This window comes from Xiphias gladius, chromosome 23 (genome assembly GCF_016859285.1).
Source record: "Xiphias gladius isolate SHS-SW01 ecotype Sanya breed wild chromosome 23, ASM1685928v1, whole genome shotgun sequence".
In the NCBI taxonomy this organism is placed as follows: domain Eukaryota; kingdom Metazoa; phylum Chordata; class Actinopteri; order Istiophoriformes; family Xiphiidae; genus Xiphias; species Xiphias gladius.
In genome coordinates this window covers 16925561-16948404 of record NC_053422.1, presented here as the reverse complement: position 1 = coordinate 16948404, position 22844 = coordinate 16925561, and the positions used below count along the sequence as shown (strand labels likewise).

General features: G+C 40.0%; 2 protein-coding genes and 1 long non-coding RNA gene across 15 annotated transcripts; 2 read left to right on the top strand and 1 right to left on the bottom strand.

Moving 5' to 3' along the window:
• Positions 1 to 328: 328 nt before the first annotated feature.
• On the bottom strand, positions 329 to 9054 carry simc1 (SUMO interacting motifs containing 1). 13 transcript variants are annotated; one of them, XM_040119330.1, is made up of 11 exons: positions 8938 to 9054; positions 8132 to 8385; positions 5812 to 6939; positions 5440 to 5687; positions 4921 to 4990; positions 4272 to 4432; positions 3404 to 3484; positions 3146 to 3277; positions 2375 to 2531; positions 1982 to 2066; positions 329 to 649 (listed from the first exon to the last, which is right to left on the bottom strand). In XM_040119330.1, the coding sequence occupies exons 2-11, from the start codon at positions 8264 to 8266 to the stop codon at positions 438 to 440; spliced, it is 2409 nt and encodes an 802-aa protein (XP_039975264.1). In that variant the 5' UTR covers positions 8267 to 8385; positions 8938 to 9054; the 3' UTR covers positions 329 to 437. The 13 variants fall into 13 exon arrangements, 12 of the variants coding, with proteins under 12 accessions (XP_039975264.1, XP_039975273.1, XP_039975265.1 ...); XM_040119339.1 differs by lacking the exon at positions 8938 to 9054 and having other exon boundaries at positions 5812 to 6681; positions 6792 to 6939; positions 8132 to 8751; XM_040119331.1 differs by lacking the exon at positions 8132 to 8385.
• On the top strand, positions 8372 to 8852 carry LOC120785051. The gene is made up of 2 exons (XR_005706538.1): positions 8372 to 8456; positions 8717 to 8852. It is a non-coding gene; the product is annotated as an uncharacterized LOC120785051 (long non-coding RNA).
• Positions 9055 to 20693: 11639 nt separating the features above from the next.
• adra2db (adrenergic, alpha-2D-, receptor b) lies at positions 20694 to 22510 on the top strand. Its single transcript, XM_040119343.1, has one exon. It carries the CDS (start codon positions 21029 to 21031, stop codon positions 22298 to 22300), a length of 1272 nt encoding a protein of 423 aa, XP_039975277.1. The 5' UTR covers positions 20694 to 21028; the 3' UTR covers positions 22301 to 22510.
• The last annotated feature ends 334 nt before the right edge of the window (positions 22511 to 22844 follow it).

Below are 22844 nucleotides of genomic sequence, written 5' to 3'. Positions count from 1 at the left end.
TGTAGACGGTCCAACCAGCTGTTGAACCAGAGTAAATAAAATCCTTGAGAGATGAGTGATGGACCATGAAATGGATGGTTAGGATACCACAGTTAAATTTACTGTGGTTTATGTAGAAATTATGCATTGTTGGCAGAATGAGCAGTTTATCAATAGCCGTGTAGTCTATAAAAGTAGTGATCCAATGGTTTAATCTGTATGGACATCCAATGAAGATTATGCTTGATGACAAACTGATATCTCTTTGTTGGCTACAAGACAATATAATAAAGAGAAACCAGATGTTGATATATTTTCCACTTAAAAAAAACCCAACAAGACACTTTATTTAAAATACAAAAAGTGTACAAGGGAACTAATGCAAAAAATATAAATATTAATTTAATTCAGTGCTTTATAGGTCTTTCAAGAAATCAGCTCAACAAAGAGCTTTTTATTCAACACTGACAGACATCTAGCAGGTGATCCTGTAGATAAGTGAGAGACTCTTCCACATGGAGAGGTAGTGCCTGGCCAAGGTCAGCCTGGGATCTGAATAGGAAGGTCTCGACAGCTTCACGAATGGCAAGCTTGGATACCTTATCATCCGGTTTGTAGACGAGTGTGCTAACTCTGCCTCTTTGTTCAGTGACTGAGTTGCACAGATAGCCTGGGGATAACAGATGTAAAATAACTTTACTTATTGGTAAAATGTTTAAATATTCAGGGATATGGTACATTGGGTATCAAAATATTAATACAACCTATGTCTTGGAGGAATTCTCCAGCAGAGATAATATCTATTGAAATCAGCGTTTAAATGTCAAAGGCTATCAAAAATATATTTTTACTCTTATGACAATATAAAAAACTTCAAACAGATGATTAAAAATCAATCACATCGAAAGAAAAGGACCAAGCACAGAAATGTAAAAATTGTGTATTAAAGGTACTATATGTAAGAATGTGAAGCAATTTACAGCTATTAATCACTTTTTTATTGCCAATGTGTGAACCGATTGAAACGGATCATAACTTTGAAACTGAGACCTTCGCCAACTTTCTTGGTTGCCTATAACAGCCTGTGGACTGATTTCTATGTAAAAGACTCGGGATGAATTTTCCGGGAAAATTCAAAGGATGTGACGTTTATGCTTGCTCAAGAGTGCCTTGCCTAAATGCCTCTCTTCTGCTCTCCTACAGCGCCAGCAGTGTGCAACACTAGTTAACGTTAGCGTTAGAAATGGAGTCCGCTAACGTCAACAAACAACCAGCTCCCAGCACAAAACATGCATGCAAACACCAGCAACAGGATGATGACTACAGTTCACTTAACGACCCCCAGTGTCATTAATAAGGGTTGTCTAAATGTTACATATAGTACCTTTTAAGGCCACCACTCTCATATTTTGCATAACTAAATTCGGCATATAGTATAAAGAAATAAAGACAATGCTTTGCTAAAATAAATCCACAAGCTACCTATTTTAAAATGAGTGATGAGAGACTATGAGACAGGGAATGATGGTAAGTAGAGGAAAGGGAAAGACATTTGACCAGGTGATCAGGATCAGTCTTCTCTGCTGTAAAAAAAAAAGATTAAAATAAAACAGTTAAGTACAATTCCATTTGGTATTGCAAATTCGCTGGAGTCTGAGGTTTCCCACAGGCTCCAAACTCTGTCTGCATCCTGGAAGCAGGACACTGGCAAGCTTGTCCAGCTGGTAAAGATGTTGGTTTGATTCTGCTAAGATAACCCAACTCATCATATTTTTAAAAACTTTGCCGAATAACACAGAACCAGAGATGGTTTTAAATAATGATCATTTATTTTATCATTTTAAACCAGACTTCCACCGTCACCACCCGAAATATGTTCTTTTTGAATTTACAGGTTTTACGAGAGAACAAATACCATAGTCATAGATGAAAATGCCATGCTGTGCACTGGTATTTGTAGAAATGGGAAAGCACACGCCATCACAGTATACCAAAATCTCACCTTTCATTGCTTTGTTGTAGCTGAGCAGCAACATCCAGAGAAGATGGACCAACTCTTCCCACCTCTGCCATCTTCCAGTACCATCCTGAAGAATACAGTCATGGATCTGTTGCATTAAACGGTTTTTGTTGTCGCTAACTTCTAATTTTTAGATTTCACAAAAAGAAATCATAAAAGAGTCATAGAAGTATCCTACATTCTTAATTGGAAGATGTAAAAAAGATGTTGTCACATTCTCTAAATTTCTGCCAAAATATTTTTCTGATAAATCTATCATTACATTATAAGTCAGATATATAAATACCACTACGTCTGAAAAGGACAAAGGTTTGCTGATAAGGTAAAGAGGAAGACAAGATACGAAAAATCCTTTACACCAAGTCTAATATTCACCGTAGGGTCTGGTGCCAGAGTGCAGTTCTTCAGAAAGTGAAGCAGCAGACTAAGTGACATGGGCAGAGAGATTTTCAGTGGGCATGCATAGTCCAATAGATGTTCCAATAGCTTACATCTCAGCAGCTTGCTCTGCAGGCTCTCTAGCAACAACTTCCTGGGAAAAAGAGTCAAATTGGACCAATATAATAAGCAATTATATTTAACATCAGGAAAAAAAGCTATAATTATTTAAAAGGAGACACCTCAGCTTCCACAGAAAAAGCTAAATCCATCAAGTATATTGAGTAAGTATATAGAAGAAAATATTTCTCCCTCTCGCACTTCAACTTTCCCTTGATGGTGAATACATTAACAGGGCTCCAGACTAACTTTTTCCACTAGTAGCACTGGTGCTCCCTACACAAAATTTAGATATTGTGTGTGTGTGTGTGTGTGTGTGTGTGTGTGTGTGTGTGTGTGTGTGTGTGTGTGTGTATATATATATATATATATATATATAATATATTTAAATCGATATGCAATGCAACACATTAACATTTTTTTAACACCCTGACAACAGACACATGACAATTATTCACATGATTTACGATGATGATTTAAAAAAAAAAAAAAAAAAAAGGTGGGCATATTTGCAAGTCACACTGGTGCTCCTAGTTATTAAATTTAGTAGCACTGTCTCTAAAAATTGTCGCAAAAAGCGACTATATGGTCACAGTCTGGAGCCCTGCAAAAACCTGCTCAACTTGCTCTCTCATCTCTCCTCCTCACCTATGTGCTCGCAAAGGCATATTGCTGATGAGCATATGGAAGAGCTCCTGGGACAGCTTGGCAGAGTTGAGAGCTGGAGAGCGGTCCACCTCCAGAGCAAGAGACAGCATCCTCTGGAAGATGGACACCATTCTGCAGGAGACGAAGGACCCAAAATAGGGTTTGTCCACTTGAACGTAAAAAGGACAGGCGGAAAACAGCCTTAATCGTATAAAATGCATATAAATCTGAGTGAGGCTACATACATCAGTAATTCACCTGATTTGTTCATCTCTCTCTCTGCTCTCTTCATTCTCTGTCGACTTCATAATGGCAGAAAAAAGCCATTTGATGACGTCTCTGTAAACAAAAACAAAAAAAACGAAAAAAAAACCCCATCACAAGTAGTAGTTTCACAACTGAAAAATATGAATAAAAACCTGTACTAATCATTAGCCGTGTACTATCGTGATGCGGGTTACAATTTTTGGGTGTCTGTTCAAGTTATCTAGCTCGAGGACATCTCATACTAGCAAGCTGAAATAAGTGGTCTCACAAACCTGGTTATGTACAGGCTACATTTACTCTTCATTTCTCTATGCAGTTTCATTTACACAAAAGCGGTGGGGATTTTGAAAAAGGCTAATAACATGTACCATCAACAGAGAAGAGAATTGCACTTGATGTATGATGCCACTGTTAAGACACTTGAGGAAATCATGTCATTGCAGTGGCAAAAAGCAAAGTAAAAAGTACTAAAGGTTACTGTATAAAAGGCAGTGTGTTGGAATGATGATCATTCATGCGGGCAGATTACATGTTTTTATGCGATCCCCAGAAGTAAACTCGCCCTGAAGCATTTCTATCATTTTGTCCACCCAGTTTATAGAAATGAGGGGAGACTAAAAATTAGGAACACCTCTAAGCATAACACAGTACAATTCAATAGATCCACAAAACTGAAACAGTTTGGAAAAAATGAACTTTTTAAGCCTCTTGAAGGCACGATTTAGTGTATTGCAAAGATGCATCAGTTTTAGCTTGGTGTACCTAATAAACTGGCAACTGAGTGTATTCTAGCATGGTAATGTGCAATAAAACTGAGCTTAGGTTAACTCCAAAGTTGTCCCCTGATTACCAAACTCACCTGACTCGTGGGAACTGCTGATCACATGACAATGTGCCTTTAGCAATCGAGTGGTGGAGGGCAGAAATAGAACGTTTGGCCTGGAAGTCATCTTCCAATGTCTGCACAACATACTCCAGGAGCATGCGCACAACCTCACATCGATGTCTCTTTGTAGAGTCCTAAGGAAGCGAGAGGGCCACATATACGGACATGTTAGCTTACTGAAATCAAAAAAAAAAAAAAAAATGTTCAGCTGTTAACATGTCTGCATATTAGGGAAGAGCCATTTTGACAAAAACAATGATAATATCAGTAATGTAACACTATTTTGGGGATGATTTTTGTTGCTCTCGGAAGATACTGAAACACAAGAAAAGTTTTTTAAAAGTGCAGCGCAGACATAAAAACATTTGCTATTAATTTTCCTAAGATAAAACGGTTCAATAAACTCTGCAAACTGTATCATTTGTATCATCTACAATTCTCTGAGCTTATTGAACTGTTTGTTTCTAATGAACTGTTTTTTTAACTGTAATTCAGCTTTTGGGACCAGAACAGTTAACAACATTTAAGCTATTCAATATGATCTTATTCAACAATACTGATTGGGCCTTATACTGATATAGCTTTACTGTATATTCTCGTATTTTGTTGTCTGGAGTAGTACCTGACTGGCCACGACTGAGGTCAACAATTCCCAGTCCCACGGAACTGTGGTTTTATCAGCCATGTGGTGTCTGCAATCAGAAAGCAGCTTTAATCTCTGTATTCAAAGAAGTAATAGGGAGAGAGAAGATGGAATAGAATCTAGAGAGGGCAAATTAAATATTCATATAAGGCCCTGTTCAGACCTGGCATTAACATGCGCCTCGGGTGATCTGATCACCAGTGGACACTTCTGCCTCCCGCCAATTAAAAACAACAACATATTTTGTCTTTGCAAAGGGAAATGATTTACGTATGTATTTGCATATAGAATGAGCAGGGAGTTAAGATCCAATCACAATTGGTCACTTAAGATACGTTTTGAAATACATTCTAATGCCAGGTGCGAACTGCTTTATTTAGAGCTGTCCGCTAACGATCAGATAACCTGAGACGCATGTTAATGCCAGGTGTGAACAGGGCCTAAGAAAGACTACAAATAATACATTACTATAAACTTCGATTCTTATGGCTCCTTCACCTCTGTGTCCTCATCAGCAGGTTAAAGGCCTGCACACCCAGGTGATGGGGACACTGTGGGTCGAGCAGAATGCTGCGGAGTAGATGCATAGTGATATCTCTGGGGGGATAGTAACCAGGTTGTAGTAAGTCAGACAAAAGCTGCAAAGTGCCCTCTGGGTAGTTCTCATCGATGGTACTGTAAACCAGGCTCAGGCTCTGACGGCATAGCACCTCTGGAGTTCCAAAGCCTTCATCCTCCACATCAATCTAAGAAAAAACATAAAAAAGAAAAGAGAAGCTGTATATTATTCCTAGAATATAATCAAGTGTAATGAATTAATGAGAGCAACAAGAAAATACAAATATAAAGATATGGAGAATTGTCTCTCACCAAGGCTTGACCTGGTCCAGACATTATTTTTCTGAGTGTAACTGGGCACACAAAATGCCTGTCCTCTTGACTGGCCGCCCTGAAGTCCATATCAAATCTGCTCTCTTCGTTCACTTCTTCTCCATCACTCCCCTCTTGCCAAACAAAAGACAGTGGACTGTCAATTCCCAGATCCCCTCTATATGTCCCGGTCCCAGATCTTTCATCCATGTCCTCAGTTTTAGATACAGACAAAGGAGATTCACTAGGAATGCTTAAGCACAAGAAGTTAGGGCTGTTTGAGGCCCTTTCCGTCTTAGCTTCATCCGATTGCCATTCAGACCTGTTTTCAACTGGTGTATGATCAGAGGTTGGTGTTGGGTCGACTTGGCTCTTAAGATCATGAGATACAGGACTTCTGTGGGGCAAAGAGTCAAGGTTAAAAAGCTCAGAAGGGTTCAGTCTGGTGGTGGGAGAGTGGGGGGATGAGTGATCAGAGAAGTCATATAACCGTGTGATTGTAAATTCATTACTGTTCTCCTGTTGTTCCTGTCCAATAAGTGATTCAGCCACCTTAGGAGGAGACTCATCCAGTGAAGGTTCCATGCAAGGACCATTTGATGCTGAAGTCGTCGTCAAATTACCAATGCATTCTGGTGCATCGCTATTGTCCAGTTGTCTAAAGCACAGGGACATCTGTGTGCAGTCTCTGGTTAAATGGACAGAAAACCTTGATGTTTTCAGTTCCCTGACATGCGTTTCAAGAAAAGGCAGTCGTCTCAATTTTACAGCAGGTGTGTGATGGCAAGGATGTCCTTTATAGCTGTGCTTTTGGTGTTGTGTTTGAGAATTCAAACATCTCATCTTTGGCTTTAGGTTACCACAGTCCTGCTGTGGAGCGAGAAAAGCTGAGTCACTTGAAGAGCTCTTTTGTAGGTTAATATCTTGTTTTTTTGAGGTTTGATTTTTATTTGAACTTTCATTTTTTATTTGACAGTCACCTGGTAGCATATTCTTTATCTCCTGTTCAGTCCCATTTGCCGAATCGCTTTCAGTCAAGTCTACCACTGCCAAGGCAGTGGAATTTTGTCTTTTTCGCATTTTCAGCTCTGGAACAGTCCATCTTGGATCAGTGAGGTCAATATAATGCTAAAAAAGGTTTTTAAAAAAAGGATAAACAGAAAAAAGTGTCAGTAAATACTGTGGTTGCTTACACAATTACACATATAATTAATTGAGCTTCCAATTCTCTTTATTCAAAAAAGAGGAGTAAGGGGGAAACTCAGTCCAAAACATATGTCAGTATAAACACATTTCTCCTCACCTATTCAAAGGAGTATAATTATTCTATCAAAGACCATTAGTGAACAAAAAGCCACTTTCAGCAGTGTCTTCAAATGGACCATGACACACATAAAAGCCACGTTTATGTAAGTTAACTGTGTGATTCTCCTATGTCTCCTGTGATAGGTTAATAGGAAGCCATAAAAGAAATAAAAGCCTTTTTACCCTTTTTGTCTTAGCCAATGAGCGTATTAGTGGACAATGTTACAGTTTCTCAATAGATTTTCCAAAAAATATTACTCATTGTGAGTCTATCACGATGTATAAATCAGTATCGTGTAAATCAGTATAAAATATAAAAAGATGTTCAGAGACAAAGAAATTAATCCATATTAATCTTAACGTACCCACTCCTAGTTGGCAAAAATGTAAACTAATCTTAAAAATGAATAAAGTGTGGATTGAATTATTACATTTAGTAGCACAAAAGCATATAGATATACAATAAACCATAATAATTAATGTACACATTATTTAAAACCTTAATACGAGGATTTACGATAGCCAGGTAGGGCATATGATGCTGACAGTACAAGCGCATGTAGCTAGCATTCAGACCCTAAATTAACGTTAAGGTTACAGTACTTGAGACGGAAAACGCTTGTGGAAACAGATACAGTGTCAAAACAAAGTTAAATTAAAAGCTTACATGAGAAATGTACCTACGTATCATAATAACAGAACCAGCTCAATAGCATCTGGTGTTTTCCTATATTTGACTTCAACACTTAACGCGGTGAACACTGTTAACCTGGCTTTAATCCGGTACCTTCCCCTTGACAAACCAACACCAAACTCGGGAGATGACGTTGGAGAAGTCTCGGTATTTGAAGAGCACCTAACTGGGGACGGTTGTAACTTTCATATAAAGGGGTTCCTGTCCGTTTTTGTTTAGTTTTTTTGGTTTAAGTTATATAGCAGCAGCGATATCGTGAGGCTTTCTAGGAGTAGTTAGCGCTAGTTTCTACGGTGACGGTAGAGTAGTTTGTTAGCTTACAGGTGGGACGTTGACGCTCAGGGCATCGACCTCGACCCGCACAGACGTGAGGGGCAGCGGCTCAGCCTTGGTCGTGAAGGAGCCGACGATTTCCACATCGGAGTCGTCTGAGCTGAGAATGATCGCATCATCCATTTCTCCTCACTAACTTAACCTCAGGGGAGGCCCAAATTTCAGCAGCTAATGTTGGGTAATACTGGCCAGCTCACCAGAGCATTACCTAAAGCAGGCCCATGACAGTCGCAACGGTCCTGCTGAAAAAGGAGCGGGCGTTAATGTGTAATTCCCCATCACGTTTTGTAGAAAACACAAGATAACTCCTCCGGTGAGACATGTAACCTCAGGGCTTGTGGCATTTCCTTGTTAAGATCGTCAGCTACATGCGCCTGATGCTGCCGGCAGTTTTGATTTTGGCTGTATCTTCATAGTTAAGGGGGGCGCCACCAGTTAACTACGTTAAAACTCAGCTACATCCGAAAAATAAAAATGCAGTGACATGATGTTCCTTTGGTTTGGTTCAACTGGATAACTGGCACATCTGAGACTTGATGTTTTCCTGGTTTGCTTTACGTTTTTCTTCTGTAGTATGGCGGATCATAACCGGTATACAGTTGCCAATATCCCCACCTGCTGTACTGGAGTGTGAAGTCTCAATCTGGTATCATTATCTCTAATAAAACCTGTCCTTCAAGAGAAGTAAGTATACCAAGGATATACCCCCCCCCAAAAAAAAAAAAAAACCGAATGAACTTATGATCTAAGTAATTACAGCCTACTCAATGTAATTCATACATAATACAACTCACAGTGAATATAATGAGATTAACAATTTTCAGATGAAAAGCCATCAAACTGAAATGTAATACATTCGCTATGGATCAGTAAGTCGGTTATTTTCAAGCCTTCACTCTGAAGGTGTTTGGATCTATTTATCAACCAGCACATGAGGTGGAAGTTGGCCTTGCTCTTGACAGACGTAACTTCCAAATTGGTTTCAGGTGTTGTTTTTGCTTTATCTTGGCTCCCTGTCGCAATGAGAAATACTGCAAGGCTTGATTTATAGTGAGTCAAAAGCTATGATGAGCCCCACGAGTTGACATCCCAAATTGATGCTCACGATACATAGATACTGGAGGCCTTTTTTCACAGCAGACATTTTGATATGTCACAGCAGGAAAAAGCACCAGCGCAAATGATAAAATTAATGATGTCTGAATTCTGTCTAGCTGCTTCAGTTTCCTGGTGTTGTTCACACCGACTCAATGTCACATTGTCGTTACCGGGACACTTGAATAGACAAGAGCTACCAATATGTTTCTAGGAACACCTGTGCTTCTCCTACCATGACAAATCAAAATGACTGCTGTGAAAAAGACCCATTAAAAGCTCTTTACAGACCAACGAGCAACATTCCCACAAATTAATATATTTGCTCAAAAAGATTTTTTATTACTAAAAAGCAGTCAAACAAGGGGCCTGTCATGGTGACTTAACATGAAAAACATAAAAGGATGTCCTTAAACCTTAGTTTTGTCCCATTATTTAACAATTCAGTTACAATAATAGTTGAACTATTTACTGACATAACAGGAACAAAAAACAAATTCAAACAAATGAAAGTGTTTTAGAGTAAACGTGGTTTTACTGTGTGTGTCACTGGAGTTATTGAATAAGTGACTGGCATGCAGAACAGGAGATCCACTACTTCATGTCATGTCACTCAACCAGTTTAAACCATACCAGACGCTTTCCATATATGCTATTGGCCTAACTGGCTACCCTAAATGTACATGTAAAAACTAATACAGCAAATCTCCTAACCAAAACTCAGTGAGTTTTTGTGACAATGTGTAGTCTCACTCATCACCACTGGAGTGCACTCATGCTGTGCGAAAAGATTTAGAAATTGGACAAATATGTCCATATACACAGGACGTCTTGTAGCAATCACATGCGTGAATTCTTCATAGGAATTTCCCCAAAAGTGAACTGTGAAGAGAGCTACTTACAGCTCAGAATTAGACCTGTACTAAGGAATAAACAAGTATTTATCTGGTCTAATTCACTCCTCAAACCTATTATTTCACTGTGCACGTGAGAAGAGGCTGTTGTATTTTGTGTCCTTTGCAAAGAGTGGTCTGTTGTTGTGTCTGTGTGATGATATGAAGTGAGACACATCATTCAAACAGAGACTCCAGCCCTAATGCTTTCTTTGTCTTTGTCTTCCTATAACTTCTCTGATCACTGGGGAAGCATTTCTGATACTCTGTGAACCTCCAGCGGACTCCACTGCAGTGTTCACTGAGTGAACAGGAAACATGTAAAAACACACTGTCATAAAGACCCGTTGTGTTATAGTGATATAAACCCACAGTGCCAGGACTGAGTAGGATGCAGGAAAAAGATGTAATGCATTTCTGTATTTGCAAGGCCATTATTTAACCCATTGCAACACGGTATTTCACAGCTTGCTTTCCTGTTATCAAAGCTTTGAGTGTTTTTTGTGGTGCATGCGATCACTAAAAGCTGCTTCCTTTTGATGGAGAGCTGTGAGACATATACTGTTGTGTTGAGTTGATAAGAACACTGTAATTGTGATAAGCACATTGCTTAAGCTGTCAAAATAATGCACAATGAACTATTGTAAGCTTATAGCCTTGTATATAATGTTGCGTCATTTTGTAAAGTGCAATATATCTCTGCAAAAAAAAAATTCTGGTCGTTTTTTGTTGTGTTTTTTTTTTTCAAATGCATGCGTGGTGGACAGGAAATATTCCAGGAACAGAGAAAATATTATTCTGTAACTTGTGCTTATTTTTCATAGAAATCTAATTTTTTTTTTTTTATATACTGCATTCTCATGTAATTGAATGAAAGGAGTTATTAACCTCAGATGGCTCCAGCCATTACACCCTGTGAGGAATACCAGGCAGGATGAGTCATCATAGTCAGCCATTCAGAACCTCCTGACACCTATTCAGCAATGTAAAAAACTTTATAGGGATGGATACGGAGAGAAAGGAATAACGTGTGTGTATATACTGCAAGATGTAAAGGCTGTGTGTGTTAAAGTGTGTGTCTGTTAAACTGTGTGTCTGTTAAAGTCTGCGCACACCACTTTCTGTCTGGATTTTGTCAGTTTACAGCCTTGTTTAATATGTCGCATCATCTGTCTGGATTTTGGAAATAGTCCTTATCTTTTATACTCAGAGTGTCAGATTCTATGAATTCTGGAGCACACATTTGGCTTCAGTTTGAAAACAAACTATTCGATAAATTTCTGATAAAAGCAGCAAGTTATTATATGGGTAGTAATGTCCAACACACAACAGTGGTTGATGCCAAATCGTTATTGTCAGTCAGTCCACGTCATTGCGTTTTGTTCATTAGTTCCGAGAACACAAATATTACCCCGACATCAATACTAATTCAGCTGGAAAAGGTGGTCCAAGTTCAATTAGACAGAGGGGGAGAGCTATGGAGACGTTTTAAATCTCCAGTCACTCTGCTGCCCATACATGGACATTAAGGATGAAATACTTTATCTGCAACAGAGCATGCGGTTTCCTGTTTTAAAAGGTGAACAAAAGCATCTCTGTACTCATTAGTAGTTACTTGCATTGGGAATCAGAGATGTCTAATTTAAGGCCAGCTGGCTTCAGATAGAAATGTTTGAGGAGATCTGTGAATAGCATTGGACTGAAAATAGAAAACTGTGCAAGTCTTTGTTTTCAAGGCAGGCTGTGAAATCAAAATGCATAATCTGGAATTCATTTGATCAGCTAAATAGTGTATTAACTGCCTACTGTTTTTCTTCAAGCGTTTGACTAGTGGTACAGTCCATTTGCATTATAAATCTGCAGCTACCTTTTCTGAAACAACTTCATAGTAAATAAAAAACTGAAAGGGAGGTGGAGGGGGGGTCTTACCAATAACTTGTAAGGCTATTCATGGCCTCTCTCCCTGCTCTATCTCTGACCTTTTAGTACCCTACGCACCGGTACGTACTTTGAGATCCTCGGGCACAGGACTTTCATCTGTTCCTGAAAACTAAAGGGGACAGAGGGTTTGCAGTCAGGGTCCTCGCTCAGCACAAAGAGGAGCAGGTATACTTTATTTCACAGAAGAATGTAAACAAAAAAGTGGGGTATATAATTGGAGTGTGAGGGATTTCCTAGAACATAGGGTACAAAATAATGTCTATGTTCAGCAACATGCCGAAACAGAAAAGGTGGATAACAGCAACAGAATCATCAATCAGTATAAGGACAAGCAGTTTGTTCATCAGAGATAAAGCCATCACAGAGGAGGACCAAATAAGACAGTTATCTGTGTGAATTGAGGGCTGACACTTAGTTAGCGACAACTGTGTTTATTCCGTCCTGTCCCAGCCAGACAGTCTCGGCTCTCTGTGACACAGACAGAGGTGTTAGCCAGCACTTTCTGCTGCAGTAAGTCAGAGGTCACATCTGCTGTCTAATCACATTTAGCAGAGAATGAACAATACTTGAATAAAGAATTGGTGAACAAATATCCTCCGGGCGGAATGTGTCCAAAAAACAGTCATAATTGTTTTCAGTGTGCAGTCAGCATCATTAATACTTGGAGACAGGCTGCTCAACAAATCTAGTATTTGCACAACTCTTCAAATAAATAACACATTTTCTAGGCACTGCACACTCTTGGCACAGTGTGAAAGTAGTTTTAAAGGGATGAATAATTTTTCAAAGAGTCTGTTTGAGTGATGGCTAAATCATAATAAACAAGTGTCATAATACCCAAGGGTGTTCTGATATTCAAAATTAACAGACGAGGTAAAGGGGTTTCCTTCTCTCAGTACATGGTTTTCTATGTCATAACTTTAGCTTTATTGCCTACACCATTGTTACTTACAGAAAGAAAATATTTATGCAGTGTTCCACAGTGGTGAAAGAAGTACTCAGATGATTTACTTAAATAAAAAGTACCAATAAAACAATGTAAAAATTCGTCATTACAGGAAACCCAAACTCTTATTCAAGTCAAAGTACAGAATATATTACCTGCAAAACTCAAAAGTATTACAGGTAAAGGTACTTGTTCCACAGAGAAAGGGTCCCTGTGACTGACGTATTATTGTGTTTTCCATTATTAGATTGTTGATAGTGATGCATCAATGCATAAGCAGCATTTTTCTAGTGTGTCCCACCCTTCGGGTTGAGCCCCAACAAAGGTCACAAGATAAATATGGGGGTCATAAGATGATGAATGGGAGAGGAAAGAATAAAAAGGTTCTGCTAAACCCATCTGAAATAGTTTTTTCAGGGCTTTTTAATATCGTGTTTTTTGCCTCTTTGTGCATAAAATAGTTATTTAAATGAACCCATCTGAGATTTTTAGAAAGGAAATACCTTATTTGATGGAACTGCCTTCAACTCAGATATCTGACCTAGTGCCCCTACTACTGGTTTGAGCCTCACTGGTTTAATCTAAAACAATCTTTGTATTTTATAAACTTTTCACATTTTTTATTTATTTATTTAAAATCTTAATCTGAAGTACTTAGTAACTGTAGCTTTCAAATAAATGTAGTGGAGCATAATATTTCATCTGAAGTGTAGTGAAGTAGAAATGTAAAGTAGCATAAAATGGAGATACTATATACAATAATCCCTTTTTCAGAGTTTGTTCGTGGTCACTGTAACTCATGGCTAGGTCAATTTCAGTCAGAGTTACTATCTGGCAAACTCAGGCTCAAGCAGATATATTGTTGCAATGGTTACCTGCAGTTTACACAATTTACAGATAATGCTGTCCCACAATTCCTTGTGGCAGCAAAATTTAAAGCGACACATGTCAATGACATCTGCCGTCGCCTAATTACATGGCCTTGGGAAAGTGCAGCCAGATCCTCTTAGCAGGGCAGTTGTCTTTTCCTAAATCCTTATGAATTCTCCTTCACATCTTTCCTTGACCTCATGACGTTTTCCATTGACATCAAGGAAAAGTGGTTGGGAAAGGACATGGGATGTAATTTTTTTTTTTTGACTATTCGACCACAGCCCAGGTCAGAGGGAAAATCTGGCAGATACCAAAACACTGTAAATACCTATAAACACCTCAAGAATCAAAGACGTGTGTCATGTATTATTTTTAAGATGCCTTACTCTGCTAGAGAGCAGCCTCTCTCGTGGCTGGAGCCTCCTCCTCTTCCCTTGTTGTTGCTATAATAAAGCACAGTCTAGCAACATCAAGTGAAAAAAAAAACTTAAAGCATAGATTGTTTTTATAACACAGGATTAATTTCGTGGTTATTTGAAGTTTGTGAGCTACTGTTTCATTTCAAGTGGAAGCCTCGATTATACTACAAATCTGATAGTGATCAGATGCCTCAGAGAAATATTGGTAAGACTGACATAAGACTGATCTTGTTTTATAAAACAAAAACCCCATCATGCCCCTTATGTTCTAGTATGTGTTCTGTATGCAATAACAGTTTGCCTTGTGGATTTTATCTGTGATCTTTAGGATATTTATATAGAAACTCACTTTCAAACAATTGGAAAAAAACCACTGGTAAATCATTCATGAAAAAACAAGATTAATAATACCAGAAGTGGTCCTCTTTCTCTTTCTTTCCTCCTCTTTCTCATTTTTTATTACCATAAATAATGTGCAGTATCGGAGAGGGCAGCACCGTGTGCCAACAAAAATGCTCACGGGTAATAAACAGAGATTTTTTTCTGTGATAATAAAAAGGCACAATTGTGCTTCGCAGGCTGACGCAAAACTAACAGAAAACAAGGTCAATGTCAAATTCATAATGAATGCTCTAATGAGTACTTGGCCCGGTGGCTGGATGCAGAGGGACAACTTGAATAATAACAGCTCACTTTCAACAGCTAGGATTTGTACACCGCAGAGTCAAAAAAGTGGCAAATTGTGGAGATTACATTTACATTTACTCATTTGGCAGACGTTTTTATCCAAAGCCACTCACTGGTGTTTTTTTCCAATTAGTTGAAGATTTAAGAGCTTGGTAGTACTTAATTTTTGCAGCTGACACTTGAGTACAGGGACCATGAGGAACTTAATCTAATTCAGAGTTGCCTACTGCAGAAAGCTTATACAACTTTCTCTGTATCACAGAGCCACAAGTGTGAAAACTCATGAAAACTCGGGCATTTTATAACAAGACTAAGTCTACAACCATGCTAGTGGCAATGTGAGGTTGTATGGAAGCACAGCAGTTCTTTGAGCTAAATGCTAACATCAGCATGCTGAAATGCCCACAGTGACATTTGACGTATAGAGGGTAAAATATTTACCAAGGTCGCCATCTTAGTTTTGATAACGTTTAAATATGGGATTTGTTAGATAAAATGTAATCGCTACAATGCATTAGTATCAAGTGGTGTGACAGAGTGTTTGACTTGCCATGCCTGTAAGTCAAATAAAATTTTTGTTGTAGTTTTCTAGTAATAGTAAGGGTTCTTGCGCTGGCAGTCATGTGGTCGGTCAGCCATGTATCGTGATGACAGTGATGAACTCTTATAGCACCACCAGCAGGTCAAAATTTAAATTTGTCCAACACATTCATTCATGATCAAATTCCTCACAAAAAATACAAAGTACAGAATTAATTTTGGTGGCAACATGCCTTTTCTTTTCACCCCACGTGCCCAACATTTTATGCTCACAATGTGTGAATCTAAGAAAAGATGTTTTTCATCTATTTTTCATCCATCGAACAATTGTGCCTTGTCATGTGTAATTAGCGTTACTATGCCTTTTGAGCCCATTCTCAGTGTAAATATGCTCCATCTATAGATTAAATGAATGAAATCATATTAGTAGAGCCTTCACAACCTATGCTCTCTTTAGTCTACGTCATCTGACTCATGTTTAATAGTTTATTACAATGACCAAATTATAATGTGATCTGAATCATCAGAGTTCTGAGTCATTGCTTCACTTGTTCAGTGACTCAAAAATTAAGCTAATAGGTAGATTTTAAAGTTTTGCGAGCAAAGGATATTAGATGGAAGGACTGACGGCGCAGGGAATAGAGCCTACCACTTGGACAAAATACAGCTTGATTCGTTTAAGGCCCTCATACTCACTTGTTGCCTCTTATTCCTCATCAATTTTCTTAATTTTAAGCTCTGGCCAAAGGCCCACCATGCAGTTAACCTAGTCACGCCAAACACCCTGAACATGAGCCACCAGCTACAGGTGTGTCCTTTCTCTTAAAATGAGGTGAGGGAACTAATTTGGTGAAGTGTTTCTGCAGGAAGCCTGTTCTCTCTGGTCTTGGAAGTGAATTTTAAAAGCGCCTTGCTCTGCTGCATGTGTACACAACCATTATGACTGTTTATCAAAATGAAGCCCTTTAAAGCTCATTCCAATTCAAAGAGGAGCAGATGAAACAAGTTGACAATTTCCTTTTTTAAATGTATTCAAAGTTATTTTAATTATCTACAGGGATTATGTCATGTATTTGAAATGATTAAAAAGAGACAACTGTTAATGTTTGTTGAAATGTCCAATTTGTTCAACTGGCAATATGTTTATTGCCCTTTGAGCCTTAAAAATTTCCCTGATGAAAAGCCGTCCCATGCTATAATGTGCTGACATGTGTGACCTTCAGGGCTTCATTAACCCGGTCGCGCTCCTTAATTTCCAATGCGCTTTTGTCCAAAGCTGTGGAAAAATCTCAGGGAATTCTTGTTTGTCTGGGACACAGCAAAGGTCAGCAGTCGTGTATTTATCCAGACCTGCCGAGCCTACTGACAGCAATAGCAGCACTAGAAGGAGGTGGGAGACGTGGTAAGTGTGATCTCTGAAAAAAGAACACGTGAATAACAGTGTGGCTGTGACACACACATAAACAGAGTCCCCTCCCACTCTCTTGTACGCTATCTCACTAAGTATACACATCAACAAGAGCCAAGGATCCTGTAACACACACAAACACACACACAAACACACACACACACACACACACACACACACACACACACACACACACACACACACACACACACAAACACACGAAAACATGTATGCATATACAGTATCTAAGTAATCATGCAGGGTCACGTCTGAATTTCTGCAGGCTGAATTCCCTGAAGAAAATGTTTACTATAACAAATCACCAGCAACCTGAGATGAGGTTTTCACACACCACCTCGGGCCATTTATTCCTGGAATGTTGCATAACGCAGCGGTGGGTTCTGCTCACATCCAGCCTAGACAGCCTCCGTAGAAGAAAACAGGAAGGTGAAAGGATTGAGACAGCTAGGAAAGCACAGCCATCGGTTGCTTCTGTATATGGCTGCCCTCTCATGGATCTTTTTCTTTTTATCTACACAGTCTTATATGGTCAGCAAACAGAGTTATCAGGATCATCATATGTCAGCATGCCATATTTTTAACAACGGCTTTACCCATAAAGGCTAATCAAGAGAGGCAACCTCTCCGGTTTGTTTCCTGCGAGCGCCTAACCACCACACTCTGTTTTAGTTGCAGCTAAAAAGTATCCACAAGTACCTCAGCCCTCACCCTATAAAATGAGAAAAAGTGTGTGTTTGGAGCTCACAATAGGTGCAGTTATTTGGCAGTGAAGCCAAAAATGTTAGCAAGCAAATTCATAGTCACTGCTGAGCTAATGAATAATTTCTGAGAGCAGTAATTATCGCTAAAACCTCATCACTGAAAACATTACCTGCTGGCAGCGGGACAAGTTGTCAAATCACGTTGCATACCCAATGATTTATGAGATTAAAGCCGTTTTGGTGACTTGGTAAATGTTTGTTGTGCTCCCAACGCTTCTGTGGCTTCAGATTGCTGCTAATATTTCAAAATGTGATAGTAAATGAATCTGGCATCTGCGCCACGGAGGGGTCATGTGTGTCACAAAGATGTCAAACATGTAACATGCCAACCAGCTCATTAGTTTTGTCTGATGGCTTAAACTTTCAATTGGACGATCGGTTGGTGAGAGATTTGATTCGTGGCAAAACCATCAGCCGCACAGGACGGGCTTGTATGTATATGTCCACTACTCACTCACTGTGGTGCCTGCATCATAACAGGAAGCAGGATCCAAAGCGACAGGATGCTGGGTATTGTTGTATTACTCAGAATAGAAAGTACAGAAGGCTGGAGGGAACATGCGTGTGATTATTTTTCATATTTAGTTTTCCTGAGATTACGAAATAATTTTTCTGTGACAACATCAAAACAGTTTCAAGAGCCTTATGTCAAGATATTCAGTATATAATAAAGAGCAAATGTATGTATACAATACCCAAGGAATGGGTATTTGCATGTGTACGATCTGTGTTTCTGTGTATGTGTTTTTTCTCCTTTTCTTATATTTCTTTGTTTTTTTGGGACACACAGTACATGTGCAGCACATATATACAGTATGCATATTTTCATGATATATATGAAATGGAGGAAAGTGCTTGGGTGTGTGTGTGTGTGTGTGTGTGTGTGTGTGTGTGTGTGTGTGTGTGTGTGTGTGTGTGTGTGTGTGTGTGTGTGTGTGTCAGTGCGAGCGAGTTGTGTATTACCTCATAACACAAAGCATATTGAAAGGTTTCCGGAGATATTTAACATTACGTAACCGTATGTTCTTTACTTATCAATTTTTGGATTAGAGAGGACAAGAGTATTGTTGAGAGAGTTTTGTTCTTTCCTGAACAATTGTCTGCAGTGCTCTGTGTAGAAAGTACGGTTAGTGCAATAACAAGACAAAACATTTTGTCAGCACCTGCAAGCAGAAAAAAAGAGGATTGTTGCATAATTTCTGTTTTTGTCATGGTTAAAGTTACAGGTGCAGAGTATTGTGAGATTTTCAGTTGCATAGTGCACAACAACTTTATGAGTATACATCACTTTTGTAGCTCACTAAATAAATCAGTGATTTAATCATAACTTAAACAGCTGCGGAGACTTTTTGGCTTTGTCTGGTCTGTCCTTTGCTTTGGAAAAAAATCCATAAATTTATTAATGTCTCTTTAATGTTAAGAAAAGCTCCCAGATGAAAAGCAATAAAACGTGAGTAATTGTATCTTTCATCAGAGGGTTGGATGACAGGACTTGCTCATTTGTAATAATTATAATTGTATGATACCCTCAGGTTATACAGTCAGACACAACAAAAACAAAGCTCTCTGTTTTTGTGCTTGTAAAGAGCATGTTTATGTTGGAGGATGCTGGTTACTGAGGTCAGTGTTCTTTCTGTTTTTCTGCAGCAGGTAGGCCCTTAAGGGAATGTCTACAAACCACTGATATATGGTGACAGTCACCCTTTAGATGATCTTCGCTGTTTTTAGTGTTCATCCAGCGGAGTGAGATTAGAGTGAGAGAAAGAGAGGGAAGAGAGAGGGAAACAAGCTAGGCAGTCCGAATCCTCCTCCACTTCCTCCTCCAAATCTACAGTAACTCTGTCTGTGTTTCATCTCACTGCAGCCACTGAAGGATGTGTTTACTGAGTCCTGGACAACTCTCAAGGATGAACACAGATGCACGCACATACACTAACATTAATGTTGGCATTCATCACACAGCTTTAGCTGGACTGCAAATCCCATAGTGACAGGCTTCCAGCAGATGCTATTTACTTTACAAATGGTTTTTTTTTTTTTTATTTCCAAAATGACTGAAGTGCGTCTGTGCGTCATAGGTACAGTCTGCTCGTCAGCTCGACAGCATTTTTATTTCATAGTTTTATTTCACAGCGACCCCCGACTGGCCATGTGTCCATCTTTTTGTACCACTCCCGACTGGTAAATATCCCCCTGGCCATATGACCGGCTGCCTAACACCGCTGCGTACATGTTGTATAACTGAGCCTCCAGAGCAAACAGAGGCAGGCTTCTCAGCAACAGGTATTATGGTCACCTCCATCTGTACCACCATAAAACAATTCATAGAGTGTATGAATAATGGAAAAGACTGAGGCTGCATACAAACAAGGCTATGCCTCCATCAGAGAGGTGGAGTATGAAAAATGTGTCTCTAAATTTCAGAGACAAAATTCAAGTGCAGATCAGTCAATCAGTGTTGCATTAAAGCCCTTTTACTTTGAAAACAGTGGTCTCCTAATTAGTAGGCCTGCAGGGCTGTTAAAGTTCAGAGAAACCTCAAGCTGTGCTATTTTACCACCACATCCATCAGTGACCCCCCTTAATGGCCATGTCAACCCAAAGGTCCCTGTCATACCACTGCCAGTGGCATGAAAACGTTTTTAAAAAAAATCATTTTAAATGATGACAATGGAAAGATGTTTGTTTTCTGCAATACACTCCCTGCATGCTGTATCTGTAATGCCGAGAAAAGCTAAACAGCAAAAAAAGAAAAAAAAAAGAAATGTGAGTGTATGAAATGAAACACAACAAGCTCAAGGGCTCCTCTCAAGTGAAACACTTCCACTTTCAAAGAAATCTAAAACCCAACAGTCTAAAAAAATTCTCTCTCTCTCTCTCTCTCTCTCTCTCCTTTAAGTTTAGAGATGGATTAGTCCGCCGAGTGATGTCACCTCACTCCTGTATGGGCATTCATTCCACCAGCAGTGTGCATCTCCCGTGCATCTCCAAGGCGATGCTATCCGAGGACCAGTGGATTGGGAACTCGGTTCTTCTCGCATGTGTGATGTAATCGGAACTCGATGTGCGCTTCGGCACTATCTGGAGGACCTGTGATGAGGGTTTTGCCATTTGAGAGGACACGTCTCTTTAGGCACTGTGTCTTTAGCGGGCTACACTCTATTTGGGCTGAGCAGGAGCATTACGCGTATATCTCCGTGCCTTAGTGGAAGGCAGCGCAGCGCACCCCGTCTTAGCTGTTTTGGAAGGGCAAAGGGTGCAAAACAAAAAAAATGATACGAAAGGACAAAGTGGAGCCAGCATGGATTTAACCCGGTTGAATCTGTTTGTGGAAAACGTTTCCAACCATGAGAACAACACGGACGCACCGCGCGCCTTGCCGCACACGGAGGCAGCCACTGCGCTCATCATCGTGGTGGTGACTGTGATCATTTCGGTGACCATCGTGGGTAATGTGTTGGTGATTGTAGCGGTGCTGACCAGCCGGGCTCTCCGTGCGCCTCAGAACCTGTTCCTGGTCTCTCTGGCATCAGCGGACATCCTGGTGGCCACGCTGGTCATCCCATTCTCTCTCGCCAATGAGGTTATGGGCTACTGGTACTTTGGAAGTACTTGGTGCGCCTTCTATTTGGCTCTGGACGTGTTGTTCTGCACCTCATCCATCGTGCACCTGTGCGCCATCAGCCTGGACCGCTACTGGTCAGTCACAAAGGCGGTCAGCTACAACCTAAAGCGGACACCCAAGCGCATCAAGTCCATGATTGCTGTAGTGTGGATAATATCTGCTATCATCTCCTTCCCTCCTCTTCTCATGACCAAACATGACGAACGGGAGTGTCTGCTGAACGATGAGACCTGGTACATCCTCTCGTCTTGCCTGGTGTCCTTCTTCGCTCCGGGTCTCATCATGATTCTGGTTTACTGTAAGATCTATAAAGTGGCCAAGCAGCGCTCGTCCACCGTGTTCGTGGCCAAGAACGGCCTGAAGAGGCAGCCCTCTCAGTCAGAGACCTGTTTCGTCAGGAAGGACAGGTTTGAGGTGGAGAGCCCCAGCAGCCAAAGCTCGGGCAGCCACCAGCAAAGGCAGGGGGAGCTCGATGACATCGACCTGGAGGAGAGCTGCTGTCCGTCGGATACTAAACCCCGCAATCACCGCTTCACCAAGCGGAGGAAGGTGGAGGGCTCGGATTGCTGCCCGCCTCAGAACTGCCGCCTCTCGTGGGCTTCGGCCCGGGCGTTACAGCTCTACCCGGAGCAGAAGAACCCAGCTGGGCAACCACAGCTGGCCGCGGCCAACAAGACCAAAGTGGCCCAGATGCGGGAGAAACGCTTCACCTTCGTGCTGGCGGTAGTGATGGGGGTGTTTGTACTTTGCTGGTTCCCCTTCTTCTTTACTTACAGCCTGCGTGCTATCTGCAGAGACAGCTGCTACATCCCGGGCGCTCTTTTCAACCTTTTCTTTTGGATTGGCTACTGCAACAGTTCCGTGAACCCTATAATATACACTATTTTCAACAGGGATTTCAGAAAAGCCTTCAAGAAAATCGTATGCAGAACTCCTAAACGCACATAAACACCGAAAGGGACACATGTGTTTTGCCTCTCTGGCTCAACAGTGCTGGGAAAGAATTATATTATTAGAACTCATTCTTCTTGGCTGAATATTTCCCTTCCCCAGAATGGTTTAGATGTAACTCTTATCATATTGGAAAAAAAAAAAAACATCCAGTCTTGTGTACACATTTAAATGTCTATTAATAAAATCTAAGGTGGAGCAAAACAAAAGACAAATATTTTTAGTCCAACTGTGTTGTTGCAAATCTGATGTAGGCGTCAAATATGGTCAGTTATTTCATCATTAGATATATATATCCTACTTGAGATATGCAATGTTTTAATATACAGGTCATTCTATAACAAGTCCTGCAAATGTGCACCTTCGAACAAAAAATCCTTGTATTGGATCAATCATTTATTCTGCAGCAGGCTATAGGAAAGAGGTACTTCATAGTGAAAGTGAAGTCATGAATGTAACTGCATTCCAGTGCTGGCTGCTGGTTCGCGGTGGGTGTTTTGTGTCGAGATAGAGAGAAGATCAATCTCCACCATCTATAAAA

What these genes read in the sequence shown, in the direction of transcription:
- simc1 (XM_040119330.1), bottom strand. Translation starts at nt 8,266, where the DNA reads ATGGATGATGCGATCATTCTCAGCTCAGACGACTCCGATGTGGAAATC. An exon ending in CCTCAGTCGTGGCCAGTCAG is followed by an intron (nt 4,433 to 4,920) that starts GTACTACTCCAG and finishes TCGCTTCCTTAG; the next exon opens with GACTCTACAAAGAGACATCG. An exon ending in CAGCAGTTCCCACGAGTCAG is followed by an intron (nt 3,485 to 4,271) that starts GTGAGTTTGGTA and finishes TTTTGTTTACAG; the next exon opens with AGACGTCATCAAATGGCTTT.
- adra2db (XM_040119343.1), top strand. Translation starts at nt 21,029, where the DNA reads ATGGATTTAACCCGGTTGAATCTGTTTGTGGAAAACGTTTCCAACCAT.